The sequence below is a fragment of the Globicephala melas genome, chromosome 5 (assembly GCF_963455315.2).
Source record: "Globicephala melas chromosome 5, mGloMel1.2, whole genome shotgun sequence".
Classification (NCBI taxonomy): Eukaryota; Metazoa; Chordata; class Mammalia; order Artiodactyla; family Delphinidae; genus Globicephala; species Globicephala melas.
The window spans coordinates 99007266-99024801 of record NC_083318.1 but is presented as its reverse complement, the minus strand read 5'-3'; the positions used below and the strand labels follow the sequence as shown (position 1 = coordinate 99024801).

The following is a 17536-nucleotide window of genomic DNA, read 5'->3' as shown; positions in this document are numbered from 1 at the left end:
TGTGATTTATTAGAGAAATGATAGTTTCCTAATTTTTTAATCTTTACCCAAAGAAATGCCTAGTATAAAACACAATGGTTTGAATTTTCATTTCACATGAAAGAATATGTAGAAGAGGTGAATGTGTATCTGGACTGTACTCATGTAAGAATTCTTCTAAGGGAATTTTAAGGTCATTTCTGAGTAAGGAGTAAGATAATGGGGATTTAATCAATGCCATAAATGCAGTCATCTTTCCTATTAAGTAATAGTTAACACTTAAATAGCATTTTCTATGTGGTAGACAACAACTCTATGCGATATTATTATTATTAGCTCCATTTTAAAGATGAGGAGACAGGGTCAAAGGTTAACCAACTTGTCCAAAGTCATCTATATGGTATGTGGCAGAGTGGAGAGTTGAAGCTTGGCAGTCTGATTTCAGGGTATGTGCTTGTAATATTAACAAAGAGAAGAGTAGTGGAGCAGTGGTAAAAAAAAAAAAAAACAAATGGGATTACAGAAATGGGAGAGGTACAAAGACGAGTCAAGGAACACTAAAGGGACAAGGAAATACTTCCAACCCCCTTTTCCTCCATTCCTCCTACCACTAGAGAAGGCTTTTGTAGTTGTTGGTTGTAGAACTCTAATTACATATAACAATTTATTGGTACCTGCTGGGGATGGGGAGAAGGGTCAAGTTGGTATTACATTTGTACTTAAAAGAATGATGATGATTGAAAGGAGAAGGGCCATGGTGATGACTATAATCTTTTTGAAGTGTTTCCACCATATCCTCCCAAGAATCTTTCTTGTTTTTTGGGATTCTTTGGCCTGAAATGAAAATAAACACAAATTTAATGTTTTCTTTCCATTTCTGGATTAATGTGCACACTACAATACTTATTAGAACGATTTAGAAGAACAGATTTAATTTGGGTTTGACCAATCACAAAAAGTCTCAATAAGTCTGAGCAGCTGTTATAAAATGATGCACCAAGATTCTTTATTGTGTTCAGCTATACTTCTATTGGCTTTATTAATTTTGTGACCTTGAATAAGTTACTAACTCTCTGAACTGGTTTCCTCATCTTAACATCATGATTTTACTTAAATTCCACTATCCCCTACAACCCTATTTAAAATTGCTACCCCATCTCCATTCCAGAAGCCCTCTTCTTCTTCAATGCATTATTTTTCTCCAAAGTACTTATCTCTTATCTAACAATATGTACATTTTACTTACTTGTTGTTTGTTGAGAACGTAAGTTCTATGAAGGCAGGGATTTTTTGTCTGTTTCATTCACTGCTATATTCCCAACAGCGAACAACATAGAGCAGGTGTTCAATTATAATAGTATTTGTTGAAAAAATGAATGACTAAATCTATTAAATGAGGATAGTAGTATCTGCCACATAGTAGCCCAGATTGTGAGGATTAACTGAGGTAGTGAATATAGTATATCGAGACTGGATATAAGAATAAATTATGCCATTATTATAATTAATATTTTGATGAATAATGAGATGGACTTCGTTAAGTACGATATAAAAAGTTTCATATCTTAATTAACCTAAACAAAATAGCTCACTTTTATTAAATTTTATTAAGATTATTGAAAGAATCCAAGGAGCAGTGGAGAGAAATGAAACACGGTCACACGAAATTGTAAAATCCTTCCCCCCATCCCCTGAAGTAAGCTTTATTGTTTTCATTTGGTCTACTCCTTTTTATTTTTAAAATATATGTAACTGCTTTTCCTATAGCGTGATACAAATAAATTGCTTGATGCTTACATGGATTTCTGCTATCTGCCACCTGGATGAGTAAAATTCTAACATATTTCAGTTATCTTTCTTCGTGCAACAGATCTGCTTTTTTACTCTCAGTATATATGGTGATTTTCCAAGAACAAAATCAAGGTATGTACATGATTACAGTGCATGCTATAAATGGCATGAGTCCTGGTATGCCACTCAGATGGTCTCATGACTAGTGTATGACAAGTTATGGGAGCCCCAGGTTTATATATCCAAGATGCTGGTGGTTATTCTCAAGGATCTGGTGTATGGAAGCTACTGACTATATATACTTTCCAAGATGTTATAATTTATTGAATGCTTAAAATGCAGGTACTATAGGACATGCATTATATGTATTTTTGCATAATAGTATGCAATACTTATAATAACCCTAGGTGAATATTCCTGTTTTATAGTGTTGAAGAAAATGAGGCTCAGAATGGTTTAAGTTGCTTGCCTCAGAGTAAGTGGTGGAGCTGGAATTCAAATCTAGAATTGCATGACTATACTGCCTCGTGTAGAAACAGTGAATTAAGGTATAAATGGACTTTATATCTTTCTCTTAGACTATTTATTCTCTTTTATTAATGTAGCGTGTATATATAGTTTGAAAAGTCAGAATTCTATAAGGCTTATGAGTAAAAACTGCATTTTCCTGCCCTGCTCCTCTTCACCCTGATCCTATTTTTCAGAGGTAATCACTTTCAGCTCTTTTTCGTGTGTTTTGTTAATTGTTGTATCTCTATTTCCTGGAACAGTGGTTCTCTCCTGGGGATAATTTTGCCCTCCAGAGGACGTTTGGCGATATCAGGAGACATTTTTGACTGTCATGACTGTAGGGGTGCTACTGGGCATCTAATGGATAGAAGCCAGGAATGCTGTTGAATATCCTACAATGCATAGGATAGTCCAGAGTGTGCCACGGCTGAGAAACCCTGACCTAAAACAGTGTCTGACATGTAGTGGGTGCTCAGTAAATACTTGTTGAATGCACCTCATTTAGCTGTTTATTTTTTCCTGCTGTTTGTTTTCCTCTGTATTGCTAGAAACTATATATATATATTTTTAATTTTTTCCTTGTGGCACGCAGGCCTCTCACTGTTGTGGCCTCTCCCGCCGCGGAGCACAGGCTCCGGACGCGCAGGCCCAGCGGCCATGGCCCACGGACCCAGCCGCTCCGCGGCATTTGGGATCTTCCCGATCCGGGGCACGAACCCGCGTCCCCTGCATCGGCAGGCGGACTCCCAACCACTGCGCCACCAGGGAAGCCCCATATATATATATTTTTTCTTGATTTTTCCTGTTTCCAACTATAGAAAAGGGGATATAACTCCTACCATACCTCCAAACCCCCCTTCCCCAAACACATACCTTTCCTATTTGTGTTTAATTAAAGCTTTGTAACTATTCCCTGAGACATGGAGCATATTTGACTACATTGACTTTAGTGTATAGCTTTTTGGTTTCTCTAGAGCTAATAATAGGTAGATAGTTAAAATGTTTTCATTTATTAGTTTTTAATCTACCAACCAGTAATTCATTCCCAAACTTTCCAGAGGAGCTGGAAAATATCCTTCCTTTGATGGCTCCTCTGTTGGATCCTTCTGCTTTATCTTGAAGTTCCTCACAGAGCCTTTTGATCTACTCCAGTGTGGTTTGGTTGGGGTCTAGGTTTGCTATACCTATAGCTTTAATCTTCAGATCTTTTTGCACCAGTATCCTGGGAATGCCCTTCTCTTGTGCTGGGCCTTTTGTTTTTTCAGTCTCATTTCGTTCCCTTTCTTGATTTATTTCCTTCTGTTGGTGAAAAATTTCTGCTGAAAACTTCTTAGGAAGGGTGAGTGGGAGATATGTTTCTGAGAATTTACATGCCTAGAAATGTCTTGATTCTACCCTTGGTAATTTGGGTATAGAAGTCTAATGTGGAAATCATTTTCCTTCAGAACTTTAAAAGCATTCCTTCATTTTTGTTTAGCACCCGTATATTGCTTTTGCAAAATCTGTTATTCTAATTGCCAAGTCTTTGTTTTTTCTCTCTCTAAAAACCTTCAGAATCTTCTCTTCCTTTTTAACGTTCTATACTTTCGAGATTACATGCCCTGCTCTGATCCTCTTTTGTTGTTCATTGAATCTGTAAATTCATGTTATTTAGTTCTAGGATTTTTTCTTGTATTAATCTGATTTTCTCCCCTCTGATTCCTTCATTTTCTTTTTCTGAAAATCCTGTTATTCATATGTTGGATCTCTTACACTGATTCTCTGTCTTTTCTCTCTCTTTTTGCTCTGCTCTCTGAGAGAATATCTCAACTTTATATTACAATCATTCTATTTAATTAAATTTTACTGTTGTTTTAACTTCCAAAAGATCTTTATGTTCTATGAATAAGCTTTTACATAGCTTTCCATTCTTGTTTCAGGGTTGTACAATATTGTCTTCTATTATTTCTCCGAAGACATTAGAGAGTTTTTTTTTTTTTTAAATAAATTTATTTATTTATTTTTGGCTGCATTGGGTCTCTAGTTGTGGTGGGTGGGAGCTACTCTTTGTTGCGGTGGCTTCTCTTGTTGCGGAGCACGGGCTCTAGGCACACGGGCTCAGTAGTTGTGGCTTGCAGGCTCTAGAGCTCAGGCTCAGTAGTTGTGGCGCATGGGCTTAGTTGCTCCGCGGCATGTGGGATCTTCCCGGACCAGCAGCTTTTACTGCTCTAATGAGGCTCGAACTTGTGTCCCCTGCATTGGCAGGCAGATTCTTAACCACTGCATCACCAGGGAAGCCCTGTTTGCTTTTTTTAAGTGAAGTATAATTTACAATATTGTGTTAGTTTCAGGTGTACAGCACAGTGATTCAGATATACATACATATGTATATGTGTGTGTATATATATATGTATATGTGTGTATATATATATATACACACACACACACACACACACACATATATATTCCTTTTCATATTCTTTTCCCTTATAGGTTATTACAAAATATTGAGTATAGTTCCCTGTGCTATACAGTAGGTCCTTATTGGTTATCTATTTTATACATAGTAGTGTGTTCATGTTAACCCCAAACTTCTAATTTATCCTTCCCCCCGGAGAGACTTTTTTTTTAAATGAAGCTTTCTTTTGCTTCTGCATTATCTGTTTTGTCTGAGTTCCTTTTTTCTGTTTACTTTGATTTTTTTTTTATTATAGAGATTTTTCTCAAATATCTCATGATCTAAAATGATGATTGGAAACTCCATATGAGTGAGTGAGGGCTATCATTTGGTGGGCTTCACTATAGGATAATCTGGTATGAACCTGACTATTTCATTGGGGGAATGCCTCAATATCTGTAGGTCAGTATCTGTAGGTCTTTTTTCCTTGGCCTCGTGAGTTTTCTTAGGGAGGACTTCTCTAATCTCCTGCCTGGGTGAAGCTGACTGGGAGAGAGGTTGGGGAATGGTCACCCTATTCAGGATGCAGATTTTTACTTAGTCCACCTAATTTTAATATGATGGTCACTCTGGCCTTAACTGCACCTGGTAAATGAGTTTAGAATCTCTTAGGTCTTTTGTCTTTAGATAATACAATTTATTATCCTTTGTCAGGGGTAAGGAGAGGAAACTGTGGCTGTAAAAAGTCGGGAAGGGGCTCTACAGGTAAAATGTTCCTTTTAAACACATTATACCCAATCTCTTCTTTCTAGACCCATACTGCTTTTAGAAGTACCGTGTGTCTCCTTTTAGAAGTACGATGTGTGTCCAATTTATGATCCTTTCCAAGGTTCTATGGCCTGGATCATTTGGCATCTTAATATCTTCTGCTATAAGCTTGTTTTTCGAACTTTTACTGCTCTAATGAGGCTATTAAGTACTCAGAACCCATTTTCCTAGCTTCCAAAATTTTGAAATTTCTTTTCTCTTGTTCTTTTTCTAAAATATCCTAGTGGTTTATACATTAAAATCTCTAATTGTTGTTTTTACCTATCATTTTATTGGCGTTTTGAGAGGATACCAAAATAAATGTATATGTTTAATCTGCAAGTTAAAATCCATGACCCATATTTATCTGTAGGCAGACTGACAGAAAGCTTATTGGCCTACTTTTTGTTAAAAAGCCAAATCTGCTGTTTAAGAATAGTTGGGTCTTTTACAAAAAGATCAAGAGAGAGAAAATTAATTTAGTTAGGCAAAAATAGAGGGTTTAGTGAGAATGATTATGTGATATCTGTGTGAAAATAATCTGAGAACAATTGTAAAATATTTCAGTTAAATTTCATCTTTATTTTTTTTTCCTTTATTTTATTTTATTTTTTTGGCTGCATTGCGCATGGCATGTGGGATCTTAGTTTCTGGACCAGGAATCAAACCGGCAGCCCCTGCAGTGGAAGTGGGGAGTCTTAACCACTGAATCACCAGGGAAGTCCCAAATTTAATCTTTTATTGAGCTGCTTCTACTCAACTGGCTTCAAAGAGGAAGTCATTTTTCCCCATGTAATCATGAAAATACAATATATACATAAAAGTGGGATTTGTTTGGAAGGAAAGGCAGTAAAGTGAAAAAAAATCTCAATTTTTTTGCTATAACTTTCTGGGATTTAGATGTTGCCTCTTTTCTGATAAGAAAGAAACATGATATAATCTAATAAAGTAATAGATCCAGTGATATAGTAGATTATGTAACCCTATAACCCTGCCACTATTACTACTCAGAAATGCTAGATAAAATATAAGAAGCAAACTTTTAAATGCATAACTGATATTGGAAGAAAGTAAGAGTAAGGCCAAGTGCAGGAACCTAGGAAAGCAGTGAGAAGTTGCACTGATGGTGCAGCTCCTCTGGATTTGGGAAGGTGATGATGTTGGCCTCTGCCATGCAGGCAGGGCTTAGGATTTAGTGCTCACAGCGGGCTCACGTGAGGAAAGCAATGAAACTACTCAATTTCCATCCTTCCTGTTAACTAGGCTCAGAGCTTTGGAGTCTTCCTTGACTCTCTCTCACCTCATGGCCAATCTGTCAGCAACTCTAATTCGTTCCACCTTCAAAATATATCCAGAATCCAACCACTTCTCATCACCTATATTGCAGTCAATATTCATTTAGTGTTACCTACACCTTTACCACTCTCTATATAGTTCCTTTAGAATTTCCTTTAGTGATAAACTTCCAGATATGATAAAGACAGCCAGCTATCCACTGAAGACTTTGAGTTCCCCTTCCATAATGTAGAGTTGTTGCTGGCAAGAAACTGTCCAATCACAGATCACATTTCTCAGGCCCTTCACCCCACCCCTTGCTGTGTCCTCTCTCTACCCCATGTACCTATGCAAAGCTAAAAGACTAATTCCTACCAATAGATTGTGAGTAGAAATGATGGGTGTCACTTTTGGGCTGAACTGGCTCAAAGCAAATGTGCTTCTTCCACTCCCTGTTTAACCAGCTGCCACCTGAAATTGAAAGATTCTGAGGGGCCATAGGCAATGACAGAGTCACAAAATGGAAAAAACTTGGGTTTCTGGATTACCCTGTGGAAGTCTGCTCACTGAAAGCCTGCCTTATACTGTTATACAACCGAGAAATTAACCTCTGTTGAGTTAAAACACTGAAAACTTGAGGTATGTTGGTATAGCTAATGTTTCTCTAATAGTGAAATTGTAGTAGGATGAGATGTTGTTATTATCAATACAGAACTCTAAAACATGTAGCACTGGCTTAGCCATCTGGTGGTAGGCACAGAAGAAACTGATATTAGAGTCTGGAAAGATAAAGACCAATGCTCTTCAGGGTAAAATATTTGCTAAAACTATTGCCTGTGATAATTTGGAAGGCAGGCAAAATACTACTGAGTCTGTCCTTTTAGAAGAAAAGGTTGGAAAATAGAAAGGTAGTGTGAGTTCTTGTTACTGGCTACATTTAGCAAGGCAGCAACTGGCTGGTTTGCAAGAAGAAATGAAAAGGAATAGAGAGACTGCAGAAATGTGGAACATTGGATGAGCTGATGGTTTGGGGGCCCAAATAATAAGACATTAGATTAAAAAGGCCTTTTAATGACAGATGCCCATTAAGATTCTACCCTTCCTCAATTACAACCCCCCCCAAACCTATTAAAAATGGACAAATGACTTGAAATGCAAGTCAAAGTAAGATACCACTTCACACCGGTAGGATGGCTTTAATAAAAAAAAAAAAAAAGGAAAAATAACAAGTGTTGAAGAGGATGTGGAGAAATTGGAACCCTCTTACATTACTGGTGGGAAGGTAAAATGGTTCAACCACAGTGGAAAATAGTTTGGAAATTCCTCAAAAAGTTAAAATAGAATTACCATATAATCCAGCAATTCCATTCCTATGTACATACATAAAAGAATTGAAAACAACTATTCAAACAAAAACTTGTACACAAATGTTCATAGCAGCATTATTCACAGTAGCCAAAAGGCAGAAACAACACAGATGTCCATCATTTGATGAATGGATAAACAAGTTGTAAATCTATACAATGGAATATTATTCAGCCAAAAAGGAATTAAGTACTGATACATGCTACAACATGGATGACCCTCGAAAACATCATGCTAAGTGAAAGAAGCCAGACACAAAAGATAACAGATTGTATAATTTCATTTATATGAAATACTCAGAATTGGTAAATCCATAGAGACAGAAAGTAGGTTATTGGTTGTTAGGGGCTGGGGAGTAATTGCTTAATGGGCATGAAGTTTATTTTTGGGGTGATAAAATGTTTTGGAACTAGATGGAGGTGGTGGGTACACAACATCGTGAATGTACCAATTGCCACTGAATTGTATACTTTAAAATGTTAATTTTTTGTTATGTGAATTTTACCTCAATTACAAAAAGATTGTGCCCTGCATTAGAGATCAGATTAAGGGTATAAGCTTCCTATCCAACCAAGCCTAATGGCCTCAAGGTAGTTGCCTTTAACTTGAGAGGGAGGCATGAACAAGGAAGCAAAGAAAATACATATTGGAAAGGATAAAAAAAATCCAGTCATTTTTCATATATGATGGCATTTCTATGTAGAAAATGCAAATAAGTCCACAAACAAACAATATTACCATAACAGAGTTCAGCAAGACTTGGGATACAAAATCAGTATGCAAAAATTGACTGCGTTCCTATTAACCAAAAATTTTTTGAAAATGTAGTTTAAAAAATATCACATACAATAGCAACAAAAACAGTAAGATATCAAGAAATAAATCTCAGAAAAGTTGTACAAGACCCTTAGGGGAAAAATTATAAAACTCTACTGAAAGATTTTGAAAGAGACTTAGAAAAATGAAGAAACATAGCATGTTCAGAGAAGGGAAAACAGTATTTTAAAGGTGTCAGTTCTCCCCATATTAATGTAATTCCAACTAATATCCCAACAATTTGTGTGTGTGTGTGTGTAACTTGAGATGTAGAATCTAAAATTCCCCAAAAGAGAAAGAAGCAAGCCTTGCCAACATAATTTCCAAAAAAGAGAAAGTAGACGAACTTGCCCTGTAAGATATTAAGACTTCTCATAAAACCACAGTAACTAAAATGGTGTAGTACCGGCCCAAGGAAATAGAAATAGATCAGAAGAATATAATACATACGAATCAAAAGAACGAAAATTGTTTACATATGAAAACATTATATGTGGCAAGGCTGGCATTACAAACCAAATGGGAAAGTCTGAGCTATTTAATAAATGGTCATTTGGGCAACTGGTTATTTATACAGAAAATAATAGAATTTGATTCCTACCTCATATTTTATGCAAAAATAAAACTCCAGATGTTTTAAAGGTTCATGTTTAAGAAGCAGAAATAAAAACTTTTAGGAGACAATATAAGAGTATCTTTATAACCTGGCGAAAGGAAGGCATTCTTAAGACACAGAAAGCATAAAGGACAGGACTGATACATTTGCCTACATGAAAGTTAAAGACATCTGTCCTGATAAATGGATAAAGAAGAAGTGGTACATATATACAATGGAATACTACTCAGCCGTAAGAAATGAAATAATGTCATCTGCAGCAACATGGATGCAGCTAGAGATTATCATACTAAGTAAGTCAGAAAGAGGAAGACAAATACCATATGATATCATTATATATGGAATCTAAAATATGACACAAATGAACCAGTCTATGAAACAGACTCACGGGCATAGAGAAAAGACCAGTGGTTGCCAAGGGGGAGGGGGTTGGGAAGGGATGGATTGGAGGATGGGGTTAGCAGATGTAAGCTCTTATATATAGAATGGATAAACAACAAGGTCCTACTGTACAGCACAGAGAACTATATTCAATATCCTATGATAAACCATAATGGAAAAGAATATAAAAAAAGAATGTATATATAGTTATATATGTATAACTGAATCACTTTGCTGTATAGCAGAAATTAACAGAACAGTGTAAATCAACTACACTTCAATAAAAAAAATAGTAAAGAGAAAAGACTTCTGTCCTAAAAAAGACACTATACACAAAGTTAAAATCAATCCACATACTGGGAGAACATATTTACACTTTCTACAACTAAGTATTAGGATGAAGAATTATATACTCATTCATTATTCTAATAGTTATAAAATTAGTATTTTATATATATATACTAAATTATTAAAAAAGATAAGCACCCCATTAGCAAAATGGGCAAAGGATATCAACAGGCCACTCACAGAAGAAACGCTAATGGTTAATAAACAAAAATTGCTCTCTGTCATCCCAAATTAGGGAAATGCAAATCAAGACAATAGTTACTTTCTTTCCCCTACCAGATTGTTAAAAGTTATAATCTAATAATCTCAGGTTTTGGAAAGACAGTGTGGAGCGACGGGGCCTCTCATACAGCGCCGATGGGAGTATAAACTGGCACGACACTTTGGAAAGCAATTTTGAAACATTTGGCTAATTCAAAGGTGCACATATTTTAAGATCCAGCAATTCCATTTCTATGTATATATTATAGAACAGTGGGTCAAAAATGGGATCTAGCATCCCAGGGGGTTGTAAAAGATGACCCACTGGAGAGCAGGAAAATAATATTAGAACCATATCTATTTGTTCATTTTAATCTAAAAAACAAGAAGGAAATGAAAATATTTAAAATTTAACATATGGATAGGCACTGACATTTTCCCTAGGTATGATGTAAAATGGTAAATCATGAAAGTTAAGATGTTTTGAGGGTAGAGGGGAAATTCCACAGTGATGCAGAGTTGGCCACTGCGGACCCCTTTGTCCACTCTCTTGTAGTGTATTGCAATACCTACAATTTATATGGGTAAGTGAATTATGGGTAATACATGGGTAATATTATTTAGTTTTAACTAAGCTAAAGTAGACATGTGGGTTAATTATACTAACAAGGCAAAGATAAACAACAAGAAAATGACAAAGAGGATATATCTCTGCTTCTAGTTTGAACACTACCTGCCATATTTAGAGACTTAAAAAATAGTCACTTGTAATCAAATCTGACTTTTAATCACACTATCATTAAAATACATTATTAAAATTTTTCTTAGACAGTTTTAATTTTCTTAAGAAAAATTATTTAATATTTTATTTCATCTTTGTCTCATTCTTTTAATTTCTATTAGTATGTTTTAATATATAACATTACTATCGAAGAATATATATAATTTATATATATTTAAATGCATTCTCAAGAATATTTTATGAATAAGTATGCATGATCAAAAAACTCTATAGACCATTGTCTTAGAAACATTTTGTAAATGTGTACTAAAAGACATGTACAAGGGTGTTCAGTGCAGTGTTGTTCATAATAAAGAAGTTGGAATCTACGTTAATATTTATTAAAAGGGGAAAGGATAAGTATTTCTGTATTTCTTAAAATAGTAATGATATGCTGTCAGTAGCTAAATTGATAAATTAGAGCTAAGTGTATCAAAATGAATACATTTCAAAAACATGATGTTGAACTAAAAACTCAGGTTGCAGAAGGATAGGTTCATTATAATGTCATAAATACAAAGTTTAAAAATGCAAACCAATACTACAGATACATATATAGCTACACATATATAGCAGAGGAATCAAAACATGCATACAAATGATTCAAATCAAATTCACGATAGCGGTTCTTCTGGTGAGGGAGTGGAATGGGCTTGGGAAAGGTACACAGGGGACTTTAATTTTATGTATAATTTTATTTCTTTAAGAAACAAAGGCCCAAACCAAATGTGGCAAAATATTAAGTCCAGATAAAGCTGGCTGATGATTACAAGGGTATTAGATATATTATTCTCAAAACTTTTTCATAGGGACTTCCCTGGTGGTCCAGTGGTTAAGAATCCGTCTTGCAATGTACAGGACGCTGGTTCAATCCCTGGTCTGGGAACTAAGATCCCACATGCCCCAGGGCAACTAAGCCTGCGCCACAGTTACTGAGCCTGCTTGCTCTGGAGCCCGTGCGCCCGTGCACCGCAGCAAAGAGCCTGCACGCCACAACAAAAGATCCTGTGTGCACAACTAAGACCCAAGGCAGCTAATAAATAAATGAATATTAAAAAAAAACCTTTTTCACATACTTGAAATAAATGTTGAATGAGGTAAGGAATTTTCTGACTAATTTCAAAATGCGTTGTAAAAATGTAGATACTATCAGTTATCCACTGTTTGGCTGTTATGCTTTATCCGTCTATTATGACACTTAACACATACTTTATATTGCAGTTAGGTTTATACAAATATGTCTCCTGCAGTAGATTAAACTGTGGCAAGTATCTTATTCCATTCTTTTATCCCTGAAGATGACAAGCATAATATCCTGTATATAACAGGCCCCCAAAGAATGTTTATTAATGAACAATGAATGAATCTAAATGGCTTGGACAGTTTTATCTGAACTCTTGTGTTATAACTCTCATAAAGACAACAACTGCAATGCTAGACAATGATTTACTTTATTAATTCTTCTTTGTAGATTATACAAACTGATGTGACATCTTTTTCCTGCTATAAAAACAATGTAGAGGATTGCTTTGTTTAAGTAAGTAGTGTTTGATTTAACTAACATTGAGTGCTTGTTTGCTGGGGTTGTGGCTATCATATTCATCCTTATTATTCTTAGTGCCTATTATAGAGCCTGGTAGACAGTAGATCTTCAAAAGATATTTGTTTAATTGATCAATAAATACAAGGTGCAGGGATGGCATAGATGAGACAGGCATAAACTCAGTCTGGGCAATGGATGAGGAGATGATTCTTGAGTTGGGTTTTGATGGATGAGTAGAAGTTTTCCAGGGGAAGGAAAAAGAGGGAACAGTATGCATAAAGGTGTGAAATAATGCAACAGGTATTTTGGAGAACTACAAATAGTCTGATATTTTTTGAGATTTATAAACTACAAGACATGACCTCTGGGTGATATGACTGGCAGTATAATCAGAAGAAAGCTCATTAAGTTAGGGAGGTTGGACTCTACCCTGCTTGGACAAAGGGGCACCACTAGAGGGTTTCAAAAAGGCTATAGATAACACTCATACTTGCATTTTAAAAGAATACTCTAGTGTCGGTATGGAGGATGACTGGAGCAGAGTAGAATCAAAAATAGGGAGAACAATTAAATCTGGGAATTACCATAGTCAGACGAGATAATTGATCTTGGAGTGAGACAGTGAGTGGCATTGGGATGGGCAGAAGGTGTGTTTAAAAGAGATTTAGCTATCTGTGGAATACTATTTAGCAATGATAAGGAATAACATATTAACACACAACAACATGAATATAAAAAACATTATATTAAGTAAAAGAAGTCAAACACAAAAGACTGTATTGTATGATTCTATTCATATGACGTTGTAGAAAAGACAACACTATAGTGACAGAAAGCAGATTAGTGGTTGGTTGGGGTCAGGGTTGGGGAAGAGTAAACTACAAAGGAGGGCAGATTTTAGGATGGAAGAGCTAGTCCGCAACTTGATTGTGGTCACACAATTGTACACAATTACCACAATTTGTCAAACTCCACACTTAAACTGGATGAATATATGTGAATAATACCTTGGTAAATTGTTTTGAAAGGTGAAAAAAATGAGGCTTAGAACAAAAAAGATTTAGGAGGTTGAATCAATAGAACTTGATGAGTAAAAAGTAGTGTGTATACTTTGCTTTATATGGTGGCTGTGTTTGTAGAAAAGATCTGTAAAAATAAAATTTAAAATGCTCAAAGCGGGGTAATTCCCTGGCAGTCCAGTGGTTAGGACTCCGAGCTTCCACTGCAGGAGGCACAGGTTTGATCCCTGGTTGGGGAACTAAGATCCCACAAGTCGCGAGATGTGGCCAAAAAAAATGCTCAAAAGGAACTAGTGAACACTTGGTGATTGTTTTAAAACTATTTTCTAATAGAGAATTTCAGACACATACAAAAGTTGACAGGATGGTATAATGAACCCCTGTATACTCAGCAACCAGATTTAACCATTGTCAAGTTATAGCCAATTTTGTTTAATTTATACACCATTCTACTCCCCCACTCAAACTATTTTGAAGCAAATCTCAGATGTTACAAAATTTCATCCATCAACATTTTAGTATGTATCGCTAATAAGTAATGACTCTTTTAAAAACATAACCACAATGCCATTATCACACCTAAAAATTAGTTATATTCCTTAACCTCATCTAATATCCAGCTAGAGTTCAAATATCTATTTGTCTCATGAAGTTGTAAATTTTCACTTTTATAGTTTGTTTGAATCAAAATCCAAATAAGGATCACACATTGCAATTGATATACCTTATAAGTCCCTTTATTGGTAAGTTTCCCTCTCCTTTTTTTCCCTTGCAATTTATTTGTTGACTAACCTGTGTGTTTCTTAATGTAAGAAACCATTCTGTTACACAAATAACCACTTTCTACTTTAATGGGCTTTAAAATTTGGATTGTTTTATAATTATTCTTTTAATATTTTAGTTGCACTTCAATAATTTTTGATAAAGCCATCATTTGGTGACATAGGATTATCTCACCAAGTGTCCCAGTATGTTTTTGCTTTTGGCAGTTTGTCTCAAGGGCAATGATCCTATGACTTAGAGCACTGTTTGGGTATTAAGACAGCCATGTAACACTCACAGTTGTTTGCAGATCATCTGTTCTGTCAGTGAAGATATTCAATCTTTCTTCTCTTTCCAAAATTTTATCGATATTTTGGGTCATAACATATTTTACATCAGTTACTTGACTCTTCAGTGCGGATATCGAGCTGTCCTCTTGATTTTTATTGTATTTCATCTATACAGAAGTGAAATATAATATACATTTTATTTTCTATAAATGAAATCTATTGTAATATGTTGTACAAATTAGAACAAAGGTGCCAAAGGCTCATCTCACTTGTATTTCAGCATAAGGAATCAACTAAGCCTCAAACTGTCCTACCTGAATCATGCAGAAAAAATGGGGGTGGCAGGAGAGGGTATATATCAATGTATTCAATCAGCAGTGGATTTTTAAAGAATTTAAATTGTGTATTTATTTGAATAGACTTTTTAAAAGAGCAGTTTTAGGTTCATGGTAAAATTGAGTGGAAATTACAGAGTTCCTGCATGCTCCTTACCCCCCATACACGCACGGCCGCCCTCACTATCACCATCCTGTGCTTGAGTGGTCCATTTGTCACAATGGATGACCCTATGTTGATGCATCATTATCATCCAAAGTCCATAGTTTCCATTAGGGTTCACTGTTAATATTGTACATTCAGTGGATTTTGACAAACGTCTAATGACATGTTTTTGTCATTACAGTATCATACAGAACAGTTTCACTGCCCTTAAAATCCTCTGTGCTCCACCTATTCATACTTCTTTTTCCCTGAGCCCTCGCAAAAACTGGTCTTTTTACTGTCTCCGTAGTTTTGTCTTTTCCAGAATACCATATAGTTAGAGTCATACAGTATGCAGTGTTTTCAGATTGGCTTCTTTCACTTAGCAATATGCATTTAAGTTTCCTCCATGTCTGTTCATGGTTTAATAGCTCATTTCTTTTTAGTGCTGAATAATAGTCCATTGTTTGGATGTACTGTAGTTTATCCATCCACCTATGGAAAGACATCTTGATTGCTGCCATGTCTTTGCAAGTATGGATAAAGCTGCTATAATATCCACATACAGGTTTTTGTGTGGATATAATTTTCAACTCCTTTGGGTAAATACCGAGGAGCACTATTGCTGGATCATATGGTAAGAGTATGTTAGTTTTGTAAGTAACTGCCAAATTGTCTTCCAAAGTGACTATACCATTTTGCATTCCCATCAGCAGTGAATCAGAGTTGCTATTGCTCCACATCCTTGTCAGCATTTGGTGTTGTCAGTGTTTTGAATTTTGGCCATTCTAATAGGTGTGTTAGGGGTATTTCATTGTTGCTATAATTTGCAATTCCCTAATGACATACGATGTTGAGCCTTTTCATATGCTTATTTGCCATCTGTATATCTTCTTTGGTGAGGTATCTATTCAAATATTTGGCCCATTTAAAAAATTGGGTTGTCTGTTTTCTTATCGTTGAGTTTTAAGAGTACTTTGTATATTTTGGGTTATAGTCCTTATCAGATTTGCCTTTTGCAAGTATCTTCTCCCAGTCTGCGGCTTGTCTTCTCATTCTCATGACAGCTTCTTGATCCCGTTTGACAATCTCTTTTAATTGGTGTATTTAGACCATTAACTTTTTAATTTTATTATAATTTATTTATTTATTTATTTTTGGCTGAGTTGGGTCTTCGTTGCTGCGTGCGGGCTTCCTCTAGTTGCGGTGAGCAGGGGCTACTCTTCGTTGTGGTGCGCGGGCTTCTCATTGTGGTGGCTTCTCTTTATTGTGGAGCACAGGCTCTAGGTGCGCGGACTTCAGTAGCTGCAGCGCGTGGGCTCAGTAGTTGTGGCTCGTGGGCTCTAGAGCACAGGCTCAGTAGTTGTGGCACATGGCCTTAGTTGCTCCACGGCATGTGGGATCCTCCTGGACCAGGGCTTGAACCCATGCCCCCTGCATTGGCAGGCAGATTCTTAGCCAGTGCACCACCAGGGAAGTCCTAGGCCATTAACTTTTAAAGTGATTATTGATATAGCTGGATTAATATCTACCATATTTGTTACCATTTTCTATTCATTGCTCTTGTTCTTTGTTGCTATTTTTGTCTTCAACTCTATCCATATTAAAAATGACCTCTACATCTGGAGAAAACTGTAATTTGAAAAGATACATGCACCCCAATGTTTACTGCAGCACTATTTACAACAGCCAAGACACAGGAGCAACCTAAATGTCCATCGACAGAGGAATGGATAAAGAAGGTGTGGTATATATATATATATATATATATATATATATATATATATATATATATAATGGAATATTACTCAGCCATAAAAAAGAATGAAATAATGCCATTTACAGCAATATGGATAGATCTAGAGATTATCATACTAAGTGAAGTAAGCCAGACAAAGACAAATATCATATGATATTGCTTATATGTGCAATCTAAAAAAAAAAAAAGACACAAATTAACTCATTTGCAAAACAGAAAGAGACTCACAGACATAGAAAACAAACTTATGGTTACCAAGGGGGACAGTGTGGGGAGGGATAAATTAAGAGTTTGGGATTAACATGTATACACTACTACTTGTAAAATAGATAATCAACAAAGACCTACTGTATAGCACAGGGAACTACAGTCAACTATATTTAATGATACTCAGAGTACTCAATACTTTGTAATAACCTGTAAGGGAAAAGAATCT

The 17536-nt window shown here is 35.7% G+C and overlaps 1 protein-coding gene across 1 annotated transcript in view; it reads right to left on the bottom strand.

Annotated features, from left to right (window-relative positions):
• Positions 1–544: 544 nt before the first annotated feature.
• LOC115864380 (uncharacterized) overlaps positions 545–17536 on the bottom strand; it is a 31364-nt gene continuing 14372 nt past the window's right edge. Inside the window, exons 5-6 of the mRNA XM_030877999.3 lie at positions 14870–15028; positions 545–813 (exon numbers count right to left, since the gene is read on the bottom strand). Of these exons, the coding sequence (XP_030733859.1) occupies positions 676–813; positions 14870–15028 (297 nt within the window). The 3' untranslated portion in view covers positions 545–675. The remainder of the gene's footprint in view (positions 814–14869; positions 15029–17536) is intronic.